General features: G+C 44.3%; 1 protein-coding gene across 1 annotated transcript in view; it reads right to left on the bottom strand.

The window, feature by feature from the left end:
• A2ML1 (alpha-2-macroglobulin like 1) overlaps positions 1-16,974 on the bottom strand; it is a 105,581-nt gene that overhangs the window by 16,593 nt on the left and 72,014 nt on the right. Inside the window, exons 23-29 of the mRNA XM_067464079.1 lie at positions 16,333-16,381; positions 14,220-14,300; positions 12,675-12,851; positions 9,838-9,919; positions 7,126-7,282; positions 2,964-3,038; positions 726-888 (exon numbers count right to left, since the gene is read on the bottom strand). Of these exons, the coding sequence (XP_067320180.1) occupies positions 726-888; positions 2,964-3,038; positions 7,126-7,282; positions 9,838-9,919; positions 12,675-12,851; positions 14,220-14,300; positions 16,333-16,381 (784 nt within the window). The remainder of the gene's footprint in view (positions 1-725; positions 889-2,963; positions 3,039-7,125; positions 7,283-9,837; positions 9,920-12,674; positions 12,852-14,219; positions 14,301-16,332; positions 16,382-16,974) is intronic.

The raw sequence follows: 16,974 nt of genomic DNA, 5'->3' as shown, positions 1-16,974 counted from the left end.
AGAGAGATATTGACAAGCTGGAATGTGTCCAGAGGAGGGCGACTAAAATGATCAAGGGTCTAGAGAACAAGCCCTATGAGGAGCGGCTTAAAGAGCTGGGCATGTTTAGCCTGAAGAAGAGAAGGCTGAGAGGAGATATGATAGCCATGTATAAACATGTGAGAGGAAGCCACAGGGAGGAGGGAGCAAGCTTGTTTTCTGCTTCCCTGGAGACTAGGACACGGAACAATAGCTTTAAAACTACAAGAAAGGAGATTCCATGTGAACATCAGGAAGAACATCCTGACTGTGAGAGCTGTTCAGCAGTGGAACTCTCTGCCCTGGAGGCTGGATGGCCATCTGTCAGGGGTGGTTTGAATGCAATATTCCTGCTTGTTGGCAGGGGGTTGGACTGGATGGCCCATGAGGTCTCTTCCAACTCTTTGATTCTATGATTCTATGATTCTGTTCAATCACAATATTTGCTTGGAATGGGAAAGATGTGTCTGTTTTGATTTTTACCCTTTTTAAAAATGGTTGGATCAGAAAAATGTTCAGCTTAATAATTTGCATAGCACTGAACTATTTTTTCCATCTTACAGAGATAAAAAAATGACATAAACTAACAGGTGTTTTAGGGGAAGTGTTTAAGGAGTTTTTAGTGGAAGGTGTGACTACTTGGAATGAATCAAAGCAAATTTAGAATCCAGGTTCATACAACAGAAGCTTTGAGAACTATATCCTACCTTTTCTCTCAGCCTGTTCTTCCAACTCTTTTATTAGCTGTTGCTGGGTTTCTACATCCTTGGCCAACGTGAAGACATAAGCCAACAATGCCTTGGTATAGGTTCCATCCACAGAACTTAAGTTCCTCTTCAAACAGAGCAAGGCGTTCTCGATTAAGGTGACCTACAATACAAAAACAACCTCTTAGGTTGTAAATAGATATCATTCCTTAAGTGGCACATACACTTTTGTACCTAAAGTTAGGATAGCATTCAAAAAACCCTCCAAATATAGTCAATCTTGCTTCTAATATTTATCACGATGGGCTCCATCCTACACATTACTGTTGTAAGTTTTCAATTCATTTGCAATTCAAACATATCACAGGCAAAATATATTCAGAGGGGCATTTACTTGCCTTCTTCTCAGAAAAAGAGTGCGTGACAAGGTCACCCAGTGGGTTTTCCTAGCTGAATAGGGATTTGAACAATGATTTCCAGTTGAAAGCTGAATCTACACTGTCATATAAAATCCAGATTATCTGTTTTGAACTGGATTATATGGTAGTGCAGATTTATAATATCTAATAATGTAGATTATTTATTTATTTATTTATTTATTTACAGTATTTGTATTCCGCCCTTCTCACCTCGAAGGGCACTCAGGGCGGATCACAATGCACATATACATGGCAAACATTCAATGCCGTTTTTGACATACAAGACATACAGATAGAGGCCATTTCAGCAGTTCTTCCACTTTGGATCCTCCTGGAGGTTGCTCGATTCGGCCACAGGGGGAGCTGTCGCTTTGTCCTCTATGACATCGAGCCTTTTTGATCGTAGTATTTCCTCCTTGCTCTCCGGCATTTTTATGGTGTCATAAATTAGCCTCCCCGCTTTAAGCGGACCCTAATTCCTCTACTCACAGCTCACAGCTGTTTTCGAACTGCTTAGTTTGACAGTGAGCTGGGCATTTTTAACAGCTATTTTTAACAGCTATTATTTATTTACTTGCTGTATTTGTATACCACCTTTCTCAGCCAATCGGCGACTCAAGGCGGTTTCCAACAAATCAGTACACATAAAACACAATACAGATTAAAACATTGAACAGTATAAACACCACAAAAGCAATAAAAACAACATCATTAGCGTCTCATTATTATCAAGCATTGTCCAGTTCCATTGTCAAATCATTCGATTTCCTATATTAGCTACTCTGTATTTGTAAACGCTTGCTCGAACAGCCATGTTATATCTTGCCTCCGAAACATTAAGAGGGAGGGAGCAGATCTGATCTCCCTAATTTCCTATATTAGCTACTCTGTATTTGTAAACGCTTGCTCGAACAGCCATGTTATATCTTGCCTCCGAAACATTAAGAGGGAGGGAGCAGATCTGATCCCCCTAGGGAGGGTGTTCCATAGCCGAGGGGCCAACACTGAGAAGGCCCTGTCTCTCGTTCCGCCAAACGTACTTGTGACGAAGGTGGGACCGAGCGCAGGGCTTCCCCAGATGATCTTAGAGTCCTCGATGGTTCATAAGACAGGTAAGTTGGGCCAGAACCGCTTAGGGCTTTATAGGCCAAAGTCAGCACTTTGAATTGGGCCCGGTAGCAAACCGGTAGCCAGTGGAGTTGGCGCAACAAGGGGGTTGTATGCTCCCTGTGCGCCGCTCCTGTTAGCATCCAGGCTGCTGTTCATTGGACTAGTTGAAGCTCCCAGACCATCTTCAAAGGCAACCCCACGTAGAGAGTGTTGCAGTAGTCTATACGGGATATAACCAGAGCGTGGACTACCGTGGCCAAGTCAGACTTCCCAAGGTATTAACAGTCGGCCGCTCAACCCCGACTCGGGCTTCGAACGTATCACTTTATCTATATTTTATCTGCTTATTGATATTTTATGCATAGATCCAGCCTAACACACAAATCAATACACCACACTAGCCTTCCATGGCCCCTATACTGCATATAATTCAGTTTCTGAATCCAGATGATCTACTTTGAAGCAGGTATAGACTCATACAATCCAGTTCAAAGAAGATAATCTGGATTAGAACTGGATCATATGTCAGTGTAGATTCCGCCTATGCTTAGGTTAAACAAATCAAATCAAATACTTTATAGTAAACTATTTCAGTGGTTTGCTCGATCAGTGTTACCAACTGTCCAGAAAGTCCATAATTCAGACTTTAGACAAAGATCCCAGCAGCTGACAAATATAGGGAAAAGCCAAAGGCTACAGAAAGATTTACTTCTTTATCCAGATGAATCTCCAGCAAGGAGGCTGTGATGTAAGCAGTCATTGAGAGATCATCACCCACGGCACCCTGAGGAGGAAGAAAAAAGCACGTCCAGAAAATCATGAGAGACAAGCTCGGCACAGTGTCGAGGACATTTTCTATTACTGTTTTATCAGCACTTCAGACCAAGAATAGGGCTGACTTCTGCCAGGCAGAGTCCACTTGAACAGTCAAGAAATGTACCACCAGCCTATATTTCCTTGCCTTAGAGACATTTTCACAAGGAATTGCAAAAAGACCACCTCATCAGAAATGCCTCACTTTGAGAGTCAGGTGAATGCAAGACAGAAAGCAGGAGGGAGGCAAAATACTAGAATAAGAGCTCTCTTCTTGCAGAACGGAAAACAGGAGAATTCCTTCTAAAACAAACAGATGTTTCAATGCATATATCATTTTGAAAACTCGTCTGCCATTCACTATATTATTAAAAAGAGGAGGCAGCTACTCTTGCTCTTGGTTGCATCTCTCCTCACTGGAAACCTGAAGAGCGTCTCCACTGCACTCTACATATAGCAACCAACTACAGAGGAGGGGTACATCTACGCTACAGAATTAATGCACTTTGATACCACTTTAACTGCCATGGTTCAAGGCTAAGGAATTATAGGAGCTATAGTTTGGCAAGCCAACAGCACTCTTTGGCAAAGAAGGTCACAGATTTTGCAAAACTATAACTCCATTTGTTCCTTACCATTTCTTTCATGTCAGGAGCAACTTGAGAAACTGCAAGTCACTTCTGGTGTGATAGAATTGGCCATCTGCTTCTCTCATGTCCCTGCATGGGGAGCTGGAGCTGACAGAGGAAGCTCAACACACTCTCCCTGGATTCAAACCACTGGCCTGTTGGTCAGCAGTCCTGCCGGCACAAGGATTTAACTCATTGCATCACCGGAGGCTTACCATTGGACCTGGCAGTTAAAGTGATATCAAACTATGTATTGTCGAAGGCTTTCATGGCCGAAATCACTGGGTTGTTGTAGGTTTTTCGGGCTATATGGCCATGTTCTAGAGGCATTATTACTACAGCTGCATTGGTTACCAATTGAGCACCGGATCATTTTCAAAGTGATGGTACTCATCTTTAAGGTCTTGCGTGGTCTGGGGCCGATGTATCTAAGGGACCGCCTCACCCCCTACCAACCCCAGAGATCCCTCCGTTCTGAGGACCAAGATCTATTGGAAGTCCCCAGTGTCAAGACCTTGCGTCTAACCGCAACCAGATGCAGAGCCTTCACAGCAGTGGCACCATCACTCTGGAATACTCTGCCACCTGAAATCCGTGCCTTGTGGGACTTATCAGCTTTCAACAGGGCATGTAAGACATACCTGTTTCGACAGGCTTTTAATGTTTGATATTGTTGTTTTTAAATTGTTTTAAACTGCTTTTAAATTGTGTTAGATTTTAGCTATTCTTGTAAGCCGCTCCGAGCCCCAGGGGAGTGGCGGCATATAAGTTTAAATAATAAATAAATAAATAAATAATCTCCTGACGTTTTGCCTGCATCTATGGCAAGCATCCTCAGAGGTTGTGAGGACCTCACAACCTCCGAGGATGCTTGCCATAGATGCAGGCAAAACGTCAGGAGAGAATGCCTCTAGAACAGTGTTTCTCAACCTAGGGGTCGGGACCCCTGGAGGGGAAATGAGGGGGTGTCAGAGGGGTCACCAAAGACCACCAGAAAGCACAGTATTTTCCGTTGGTCATGGAGGTTCTGTGTGAGAAGTTTGGCCGAATTCAATTGTTGGTGGGGTTCAGAATGCTCTTTGATTGTAGGTGAATGATAAATCCCAGCAACTACAACTCCCAAATGTCAAGGTCTATTTCCCCCAAACTCCACTAGTGTTTACATTTGGGCATATTGAGAATTTGTGCCAAGTTTGGTCCAGATCCATCATTGTTTGAGTCCACAGTGCTGTCTGGATATAGGTGAGTGCCCACCAAACCCTTCCAGTATTTTCTGTTGCTCATGGGAGTTCTGTGTGCCAAGTTTGATTCAATTCCATCGTTGGTGGAGTTCAGAATGCTCTTTGATTGTAGGTGAACTATAAATCCCAGCAACTACAACTCTCACAGGCAGAGGCGGCCCTAGGTAATTTTCAACAGTAAGCAAACACTATTTTGGTGCCCCCCCCCCCCCCCCCAACCAATCACTGATATATATTTTCTGTTCGTCGTGAGAGTTCTGTGTGCCATATTTGGTTCAATTCCATCATTGGTGTTCAGAATGCTCTTTGATTGGAGGTGAACTATACATCCCAGTAACTACAGCTCGCATATGTCAAGGTCTATTTTCCCCCAAGAGCGCCCCTTGGCAAAATAAACTATACTGCAAATGCTTACTTTGCGTAAGAGGTTGAGCCGCCCCTGTACACAGGACAAAATCAACACCCTCCCCCAATCCCACCAGTATTCAAATTTGAGTGTATTGGGTATTTGTGCCAAATTTGGTCCAGTGTATGAAAATACATCCTGTATATTAGAGATTTACATTACTATTCATAACAGCAGCAAAATGACAGTTATGAAGTAGCAATGAAACTAATTTTATGGTTGGGGGTCACCATAACACGAGGAAGCGTATTAAGGGTTCATGGCATTAGGAAGGTTGAGAACCACTGCTCTAGAACATGGCCATATAGCCTGAAAAAACCTACAACAATCCAGTGATATCAAAGTGCCTTAAATGTTGAGGATAGGGCTAATGAGTTCACTTTCTTACGTTCACTTAAACCATATAAGATCTCCTGTCATTACTAACTTCTTAAGAGCCACAATGTGTGTGTATGGGGGGGGGGGGGGGAGCTATGGCCAGTTAAAAGCCAAGTGATTTACCCTTGAGACATCCTAAGAAGTTACGATATTCCTGTTTTTATCATAAGCTCATTTGTTCTAACATGTCTGCATAATATATATACTTAGTACTAGCTGTCCCCTGCCACACGTTGGAAAATAAAGTAATGAGAAAGTCTTGGTTTCTAATATATGTAATTTCTTTATGCTTGTGGGTCAACAGTATTTCTTGCTGTTTCTTTGTCAGTGTTGATGTAGAGATTGTCTGGTTTGCCTACTCTGGAACAGGCAACATATAATTGCCCTTCTTCAGGGGTCCCTTTCAAATCTATGATACTATATTTGTGTGTGTGTGAATCATATCTATCTATATCTATGGCTGGATGGCTCTTTGTCAGGAGGAATTTGATTATGTTTTCTTGCCCTAATGAAGGGAGTTGGATTGGATGGCCTAAAGTATTTTCTGTTGGTCATGGGGGTTCTGTGTGGGAAGTTTGCCCCGATTCTGTTGTTCGTGGGGTTCAGAATGCTCTTTGATTGTAGGTGAACTGTGAATCCCAGTGACTATAACTCCCAACTGCCAAGGTCTATTTTCTCCAAACTCCATCTGTGTTCATATTTGGGCGTATTGAGTGCTTGTGCCAAGTTTGGTAAAGATCCATCATTGTTTGAGTCCACAGTGCTCTCTGGATGTAGGTGAACTACAACTCCCAAACTCAAGGTCAATGCCCACCAAACCCTTCCAGTATTTTCTGTTGGCCAAGGGCGTTCTGTGTGCCAACTTTGGTTCAATTCCATCGTTGGTAGAGTTCAGAATGCTCTTTGATTGTAGGTGAACTATAAATCCCAGCAACTACAACTTCCAAATGACAAAATCATAATTTTTTTCAGTGATGGTCACTCCCTGTGTTGTGAGATGTTTTGTTGCCAAATTTGGTGTGATTTCGTTCATTGGTTCTTTTGTTTTTAAGGCACTCATTATGCACAGAGCATATATATATATATATATATATATATATATATATATATATATAGATAGATTGCTAATGGGCAGGCGGAATGGTAATGTAAGGAAGATGCATTCCTCAGCGTGGCCCCAGCACACACACTGGGTTGTCACCTGTCACACCACTCTTCTTCTTTTTTTTACCAAAATGGCTTTGTTATCACTATGAAGAAACATCATATTCATTATTTTGCTCTCCTATGCAAGAGTCCTTCAAAGCTGATGCCAATGCTATTTTTATGAGTAACAAACCGTAGTCCTTTTAGAAGTACTAGTGTATTTGCTGCTACTACTACTACTAACTGCAGGCTGCTTACCTTGAGGGCATTGTTGAAGAGCTTTCCAACACTTTGAAAACAGCCATTGGAAAGCTGATGCTCCTTTAGCCAGTGAACAGCTTCCTCAATGTGCTTTTCATCAATATAGATATGGGACTTTGCATGACCAAAGGCCTTCACCACAAAAGCTGTTAGCCTGCAGATCAGGGAAGAAAAGAAAAAGGAAGTGTTCCAGTTTTGCATTTACTGGCTATGCCACATATCTGCTAGCTCAGCTTTTTTTTTCCGTGTCAGGAGCGAACCAAAACAGTTGTATAGCATTAAAAACAAACAAACAAACAAAATACAAAGTTTGCAGACTTGGTATTGTATTAAATGTCCTTTGACCAGTAGCTCCTGGTGGCGCAGTGGGTTAAACCCCTGTGCTGGCAGGACTGAAGACCGACAAGTCGCAGGTTCGAATCCGGGGAGAGGCAGATGAGCTCCCTCTATCAACTCCAGTTCTTCCTGCCGGGACATGAGAGAAGCCTCCCACAAAGATGATAAAAACATCCATTCATCCAGGCGTCCCCTGGGCAACTTCCTTGCAGACAGCCAATTCTCTCATACCAGAATCATAGAATCATAGAATCAAAGAGTTGGAAGAGACCTCATGGGCCATCCAGTCCAACCCCCTGCCAAGAAGCAGGAATATGCAGTTTCTCAAGTCGCTCCTGACATGACCAAAACAAAAAACAAAAAACCAGTAGCTGGCTACTTGGAGTGCTTCTGGTGTTGCTGTAAGAAGATCCTCCATTGTGCATGGGGCAGGACTCGGTTTGTATTGCAGCAGGTGGTCTGTGGTTTGCTCTTCTCCACACTCGCATGTTTATTTATTTATTTATTTTATTTGATGCACTTATTAACCGCCATTCTCAGCCCATAAGGGCGACTCATGGCAGTGTACAGTACACATAAAAGACAATTACAAAAAAGCCAGTTTCAACAACATATAAACTATACAACAATTACAGACTACACTAAAAATCCGCTTCGTCTCTTAGTGGAATCATAGCCAGTCTCATATTCCTTGTTCCATTCCAGTTCTCATTACCGTATTGTTTAGCACTTAATTAAATGCCCTCTCGAACAGCCATGTCTTAAGGCTTTTTCGAAAGGACATGAGGGAAGGCGCCTGTCTGATGTGTGCAGGGAGAGTGTTCCACAGCCGGGGGGCCACCACCGAGAAGGCCCTCTCCCTCGTCCCCGCCAGCCGTGCCTGTGAGGCAGGCGGGATCGAGAGAAGGGCCTCCCCAGACGATCTCAAGGTCCTCGTGGGCTCGTAGGCCAAGATGCGGTCGGAAAGGTATTTTGGGCCGGAACCGTTTAGGGCTTTGTAGGCCAAAACCAGCACCTTGAATTGGGTCCGGTAGCAAATCGGCAGCCAGTGGAGCTGGGACAACAAGGGCGTTGTGTGCTCCCTGCCACCCGCTCCAGTTAGTAACATGGCTGCCGCGCGCTGAACCAGCTGAAGCTTCCGGGCCGTCTTCAAGGGCAGCCCCACGTAGAGAGCGTTGCAGTAGTCCAGGCGGGATGTGACAAGAGCGTGTACCACCGTGGCCAAGTCAGACTTCCCGAGATACGGGCGCAGCTGGCGCACGAGCCTGAGCTGTGCAAATGCTCCCCTGGTCACCGCTGAAACCTGGGGGTCCAGGCTCAACGATGAGTCCAGGGTCACACCCAAGCTGCGAACCTGCGCCTTCAAGGGGAGTGCGACCCCGTCCAGCACAGGCTGTAACCCTATACCCCGTTCGGCCTTGCGACTGACCAGGAGTACCTCTGTCTTGTCTGGATTTAGTTTCAGTTTGTTCGCCCTCATCCAGACCGTTACAGCGGCCAGGCACCGGTTCAGGATCTCGACAGCCTCCTTAGTAGCAGGTGGGAAGGAGTGACAGAGTTGGACATCATCTGCGTACAGATGACACCGCACCCCGAAACTCCGGATGATCTCACCCAGCGGCTTCATGTAGATATTAAACAGCATGGGGGACAGTATGGAACCCTGTGGCACCCCACAAGTCAAAGGTTGTGGTGCGGAACAGGAGTCCCCCAATAACACCTTCTGGGTGCGGCCCTCCAGAAATGACTGGAGCCACTGCAGAGCAGTGCCCCCAAGACCCATTTCCGCAAGGCGCCCCAGAAGGATACCGTGGTCGACGGTATCGAAGGCCGCTGAGAGGTCCAGGACACCAACAGCATGTCATGGATTCCACTTTGTAGTCCAATTTCTTAAGGTTGGCTCTGCATCTCGTGGTGCCAGAACGCAATCTGTTCAGAGCCTTCCAAGTCACCCAGTTTTCTGTGTGCCCAGGGGGGAGTCTCTCATTTGGTATCAGCCATTGATTGAGGTTCTGGTTTGAACCTGCCATTTTTGGACTCTCGCTTGCTGAGGTGTTCCAGCGAGTGTCTCTGTAGATCTTAGAAAAATATTTCTTGATTTAAGTTGTTGACGTGTTGGCTGATACCCAAACAGGGGATGAGTTGGAGATGTCACTGCCTTGGTCCTTTCACTATTGGCTGCTACTTCCTGGTGGATGTCAGGTGGTGCAATACCGGCTAAACAGTGTAATTTCGCCAGTCGTGTACACCCTGTGATAATGTGGCATGTCTCATTAAGAGCCACATCCACTGTTTTAGCGTGGTGAGATGTATTCCACACTGGACATGCATATACAGCAGCAGAGCAGCAGAGCGCAAGGGCAGCTTACTCACCAGGTATTCCCTTCAGCATCTCTCTTCCCAAAGGCACTGTAGCAACCATTATCATGTTTGTATAGCAGCTGGCGCTGGTATCCTGCGGGAAATGAGGGGAAATAAACATTCTGACTTTGTAAAGTGGGGTGTTATGAGATTAACTAATTTAAATCCAGAGGCTGCACAAGTTCAACTTGGTGTGTGTGCACGTATGTGCGTGTGTGTGTGTGATTTTGTAGCAGGTAGACATGATCTGTGTGCTGTTTTTCTTCTTTGTCATCCAATCAGAAGAAGAAATCCAATCAGGTGGCTTTTTGGAAAGCTGGTTTATCTATAGCCGCATGTGACTCCTCCATTTTTTTGTAGTGGTGTGGCATTTGGAGAGAGAACAAGTGTGGCCTTAGCTCCATTCTCTCTGCCCCGGAGTGTGGTGGAGGCTCCTTCTTTGGAAGCTTTTAAACAGAGGCTGGATGGCCATTTGTCAGGGGTGCTTTGAATGCAATATTCTTGCTTCTAGGCAGAGGGTTGGACTGGATGGCCCATGAGGTCTCTTCCAACTCTGATTCTATGATTCGGGTTCTGCCTGTTTCTGTTTCTTTAAACTTATAGGAGCGCTACACTAGCTACTAGCTAGCTTAACTTTTTGAGAATTCTTTTTCTTTGTGTCCCTTCATCAATATTTCCCTTCCTCTGTTGAAATTATCCAACTTTTATTTTCCAAACTTCGCTAGGGAGGTGTGGTTGGGCATGCATTTGGGGGGTGGGGAGTGAGATTTAAAGGGCATTTTAAGCATTTTTAATTTTACTTTAATCTGCTAAAAACACTAATATTGTTTCTTTTTAAACAAAATTTTATTGTTAAAAGCTTTTAAAAAATTCTAAAAATCAGTGCATGACCGAAATATTCTGAAATTTTGACGGAATAATGCTCTACTCATGTTCTGTTCCTGTGGAGAAATTCAGCAGGTTAACTCTTTTGGTTTTTCTAAGAAGAAATTTTATTTGTAGATATTTTAAAAATTCCTTGAAATCAGTGGATGACTGAAAAGTTCTGAAACTTGACAGGCTCACATTCATAAATGTGGTCTACAAGTGGGCCAATTTCATCATGATAGCTATGTAATGACAGAAAAACGAGCCTTGAAAGTTTCCCCACTGGCATGAATGAAACAAATATTACCGAAACAATTACAAAACACTGGGTTTCGAATTGTAAATCAAATTGCCCCCTCCAATTCTTCCTGAATCTTCACAAAACTAAAAGGGGGGATCCAAAATTCGCAACAAAACCAAAACAGAGTTCTGCCATTACGCACACCTTTAATATCAACTGTAACCCCTGGCACCTTGTAACTGAATCTCTGAAGTCTGCATTTTCTCTTTTTCCTCACATCAGAAATCTGTGCTATACTAGTTCCCCCAACAGAAAGGGACTTGCTAGGAAGATCATAGAATCATAGAGTTGGAAGAGGGCCATCCAGTCCAACCTCCTGCCAAGAAGCAGGAAAATCGCATTCAAAGCACCCCTGACAGATGGCCATCTAGCCTCTGCTTAAAAGCCTCTAAAGAAGAAGCCTCCATCACACTCGGGGGCAGAGAGTTCCACTGCTGAACAGCTCTCACAGTCAGGAAGTTCTTCCCTAATATTCAGATGGGATCTCCTTTCTTGTAGTTTGAATTCACTGTTCTGCGTCCTAGTCTCCAGAGAAGCAGAAAACAAGCTTGCTCCCTCCTCCCTATGACTTCCTCTCACATATTTATACATGGCTATCATGTCTCCTCTCAGCCTTCTTTTCTGCAGGCTAAACATGCCCAGCTCTTTAAGCCACTCCTCATAGAGCAGCAAAAAACAAGTTTGCTCCCTCCTCCCTATGACTTCCTAGCACATATTTATACATGGCTATCATATCTCCTCTTAGCCTTCTCTTCTGCAGGCTAAACATGCCCAGCTCTTTAAGCTGCTCCTCATAGGGCTTGTTCTCCAGGCCCTTGATCATTTTGGTCGACCTCCTCTGGACACATTCCAGCTTGTCAAAGTCTCCCTTCAATTGTGGTGCCCAGAATTAGACACAGTATTCCAGATGTGGTCTAACCAAGGCAGAATAGAGGAGGAGCATGACTTCCCTAGATCTAGACACAATGCTCCTATTGATGCAGGCTGAAATCCCGTTGGCTTTTTTTGCCGCCGAATGGCATTGTTGGCTCATGCTTAATTTGTTGTCCATGAAGACTCCAAGATCTTTTCCGCACGTACTGCTGTCGAGCCACACGCCCTCCATTCTGTATCTTTGCATTTCATTTTTTCTGCCTGAGTGGAGTATCTTGCATTTGTCACTGCTGAACTTCATTTTGTTAGTTTTGGCCCATATCTCTATTTTGTTAAGATCATTTTGAATTCTGCTCCTGTCTTCTGGTGTATTGGCTATCCCTGAAGACAGGAGCAGAAATTCAAAATGGTGCACATAGAAATCTGGAAACCCATCCACGGAGAGGAAAAGCTAGAGAGATACAGCATCCTTTGGAAATATTTTCTTGCTCTGTGTTTTGCTTCTCTGCATGCCACCAGCAATTAAGTTGGTTGAGTGTGAAAGAGTGTTCTTAAGAGAGGGATGTGAGAGCTTCTAATGGAGTCTGGCTTCTGATGTAACCCTGAAAGGAAGTTTCACAAACATGCCAGATTCTGAATCTCATTCTTTAGGTTTTGACTGTAGAAAGTCAACAGCTCAGAGGAAGCCATCCTACTCCATTCCTTTGATGTTCGTATAGTTCATGCCAATAAACACACCTCACTCAGCAGTCCTTTGCTTTTCAAATGAGAAAGACACACGAGAAAGAGATTAAAATGCCATGCTCACCACTCTTCATGTATTCTGTTGCTTTCTCTTTGATTGCAGGAGTTGCTTGGCCTACTGACTCCAGATATTGGAGCACAAAGATGTTGGGAACAAACTTGACCATATTTTGTTCACCACAGCCATAAGGCATCTGAAGTAGATTATCTACATTTTTTAACGCAGCACCCATGATGTCTCCTGAATGCAGATTAAATATAAGATTAAAATATTAGAATCCATCTTCCAAACATCTGAGAATTCAGAAGTGAGCTCTCTCACTCCTAGAAACCTACCCCATACATTTTTGTCAGGTGGTCAGAACACCATGTAAAGTCTTCTGAATTTGGATACAGTACAGTCTGGTTAGGACAGTGTTTCTCAACCTGGGGGTCGGGACCCCTGAGGGGGTCGCGAGGCGGTGTCAGAGGGGTCGCCAAAGACCATAAGAAAACACAGTATTTTCTGTAGGTCATGGGGTATCGTTGGTGGAGTTCATAATATTCTTTGATTGTAATGAACTATAAATCCCAGCAACTCCAACTCCCAGATGTCAAGATCTATTTTCCCCAGACTCCACCAGTATTCACATTTGGGCATATTGAGTATTTGTGCCAAGTTTGGTCCAGATCCACCATTGCAGGAGTCCACAGTGCTCTCTGGATATAGGTGAACTACAACTCCCAAACTCAAGGTCAATGCCCATCAAACCCTTCCAGTGTTTTCCATTGGTCATGGGAGCCAAGTTTGGTTCAAATCCATCGCTGGTGGAGTTCAGAATGCTCTTTGATTATAAGTGAACTATAAAATCCCAGCAACTACAACTCCCAAATTACAAAATCAATCATTGCCCAACCCTACTAGCATTCACATTTGGGTGTATTGGGTATTTGTGCCCAGTTTGGTCCAGTGAATGAAAATGCATCCAGCATATCAGATATTTACATTACATTAACAGTAGTAAAATGACTGTTATGAAGTAACAACGAAAGTAATGTTGGGGTTGGGGGTCACACAACATGAGGGACTGTATTAAGGGGTCATGGCATTAGGAAGGTTGAGAACCACTGGGTTAGGAAGACCTGGCATCAACTCATGGCATGCTCCACTAACTGCCAGAGTCCTAGTGGCTTGGCAGAGCCCCCATTGAGGCCTTGCCTAACTCTAGCTTTAAAGCATTATTTTGACAGATGTGTGGGTCTAGGAATGATCACTGAGATTTCCAACAGTATTCCAAACTGATACAATGTGAAAGGTATTACTTTGGTTCTAGTGAGTGACAAGGAGTCCACATGGGAACAATGGGGCTGGGACTCAGCCCTGCAATAGCAACCCCTGCTTCCAATCAATATGCATCTATTACAGTTAAAGACTGTAAAGCATTCTTAATGTTGTGGAATGGCATTAGATGTTTATATCTACATTGATTGGGGAAAAACTTATTCCATTCCACACACATGTGTTGTACCTGTAACAAATACCTCTAAGCGACATTAATCCCTCATGTGCTCAAGAATGGGATGCTGGGCCTGATTTTTCTTTACCAAGGGAGGCACATTTTTTTCTTACCAATGACGGAGGTGGTGGCCCGACCAGAGTCCTTCACAACATTTTCAGGTAGCTCCAGGGAAACTTCTGCCATTGGGTCACCTGTCAGGAGATAAAAGCCCAGGAATCAATCTATATAAATAAAAATGTAATCTTCGTTTCTGGTATTCACAGAACTCAAAACCCCCTGGATGAATTCGCACCAAATTTGGACACGATACACCTAACAACCCAATGTATGTTCTCCACTAAAAAAAAACCCCACGAAAATGAAAAGCAGAAAGGGCTTCTGAACTACATGTCCACAAAAGAGAAACTGCATGTCTACAAAGAGACCCATGGCCACGCCTCCCCTCCTCGCAGGGAAACAGCCAGCTGTTAAAGCTTGAGGAGTCAGGTGCTCGTGCATGCCCCCCCCCCCCCCCCCACACACACACAAGCGAGAGTAAGCACCATGACAGTGGAGGGGGAGGCTTGCCGCATGGAGCCCCTTCTCTTTCCCTTCTCTGCCAGGAGGGTGGTCTCCTCCTCCTCCACCTTTCCCTGTTGGAAGAGGCTGGCGGGTTGGGGAGGGACTTTCTGTAGACCCTTCTTTCTTTTTTAACTCTTTCCTTTCTGTCTGACCTGCTTGCCTGTCTCCAGCAACACGAGCACACATTTAACACACACAAACAGAGAGGAGGTAGCTGCCTCTTCCACACTCCACCTGAAAGGACTCCCTTCCCTTCTTTCCTCCCTCCCTTTCTTTCCTTTTCTTCCTTCCTTCCCCTTCCTTTCCTCCCCTCCTCCTTCCTTCCTGTCCCTCCCTCCTTCCTTCTCCTTCCTTTCCTGGAAGGGACAGTCAAGAAGTAACGAGGGAAAGAGGGAAGGAATGAAGGAGGGAAAGGGGGAAGGAAGGAGACAAGGAGGGAGGGAAAGAAGAAAGGAAAGAAAGAAAGAGAAGCAAGGAAGGAGAGAAGGAAATAAAAAGTGAAAGGAAAAAGAGAGGGAAAGAAGGAGAGAAGGAACAAAAGACAGGGAAGGAAGGAAGGAAGGAAGGAAGGAAGGAAGGAAGGAAGGAAGGAAGGAAGGAAGGAGAGAAGAAAGGATGCAACCAAAGAGCAAAGAAGGGGGGGGGGGAAGAAACAGGTAGAGATGGAAGAAAGAAGAGAAATAGGAAGGGAAAGAAATAGAGGAAAGGAAGGAAAGAGGGAAGGAAGGAAAGAAAGAAAGAAAGAGGGAGGGAAGTTTGGCCTCAGCAACGTGTGGCGGGTACAGCTAGTATTACATATTATCCTGAACCAAGTGGCAGTAATACATTTATAGACAACTTTACCTAAGTGCTCAAGGCTATTAATATCTATCAGTTACCCCAATAAAGAAGACAAAACTGTGATCCCATGCCATCAAATGGTAGCAGAGAGGCTAGGCAGTAATCTGTTGAAATTCATCAGCAAAATATCACAGAAACTGAGTAGTTGCATGTGGGATTCTAATCTAATAGAATCCCACATTCTAATAAGATTGTAGTTTTTGATATACTACAATCTTATACATTTCTGAGGAGGTGTGATCAGAAAATTAGTATGCATTCCATCAGCTAAAATATCATGAGAAAAGTAGTTCGAGACTCTTAGGCTATGTCACTGTGCAATATTAGACTTTTTTTAAGTGACATAGGGAGCCATTTGAACAGATTGGGAGGAGCTAGACTTCTGTGATGTGATGCATCAATAATAATCAGGAGTGATGGGGAGTATGCATCCCGTCTGAATACAGTATGTAACCAGTTCTAAAAAAATGGGATGCATGTTGATATAAACAAATTATATCCCTCAGTGATAAGGTCCCTGGACATGAACGGTATAGGGCTTTATAAGTCATAACCAGAAATTTGCATTTCACATTTAGTTCCACAAGAAGGACTCCATGTTCTTCCTGAATGTTTTCCTGGCTTAAATGCAGTGGTCAATATATATGCCACCCAAACATACAATGGCTAGCCTGAGCAAGGTATGTCTTCAATTCAAGAAGAAATACATCATGTTCTTTCTCAGCTTTGTTCCTTGAAAAACTGCAACAAACCAAGCTGTCCAGAACAAAGGATCCAGTCAGCCTATGTCTGACCTGAGAAAGAGATGCCATCCAGCCATACCTGTGCACAGGAATGAATTGTAGGACTTTTCTTCAGGGACACCTTCTGGCTGTGAGAGGGAAAGGGAGTCATGAGTTTTTTCAGTACAACTCTAGCAGGGTTTCTGCCAACCTAGCAGTTCGAAAACATGCAAATGTGAGTAGATCAATAGGTACCGCTCCGGCGGGAAGGTAACGGCGCTCCATGCAGTCATGCTGGCCACATGACCTTGGAGGTGTCTACGGACAACGCTGGCTTTTCAGCTTAGAAATGGAGATGAGCACCACACCCCAGAGTCAGACATGACTGGACTTAATGTCAGGGGACTACCTTTACCTTTACCTAGCAGGGGAATTTCCCACTGATGCTCAGCCCTCCTCCTAGAGTTTGCTCTTTCTGCCTTTGCTAACCAGGCCTGAGCCCCAGAAATACAGGGTCATGGAAATGCCAAGGCACTCTCCTTTCAAGGCCTCAGGCACCAAGATGCTCCCTTCCTGGGAGATCTACATTCCATCCCTGGAAGCACTTGCTAGTGCTTGACACTGTAATCCAGGGATCCTCAAAGTCTTTACACAGAGGGCCAGGTCACAGTCCCTCAAACTGTTGGAGGGCCGGAGGGCCGGATTATCATTTGAAAAAAACATTAATTCCTATGCACACTGC

This window comes from Anolis sagrei, chromosome 2 (genome assembly GCF_037176765.1).
Source record: "Anolis sagrei isolate rAnoSag1 chromosome 2, rAnoSag1.mat, whole genome shotgun sequence".
Taxonomy (NCBI): Eukaryota; Metazoa; Chordata; class Lepidosauria; order Squamata; family Dactyloidae; genus Anolis; species Anolis sagrei.
This window is presented reverse-complemented; position numbering and strand designations above follow the sequence as displayed.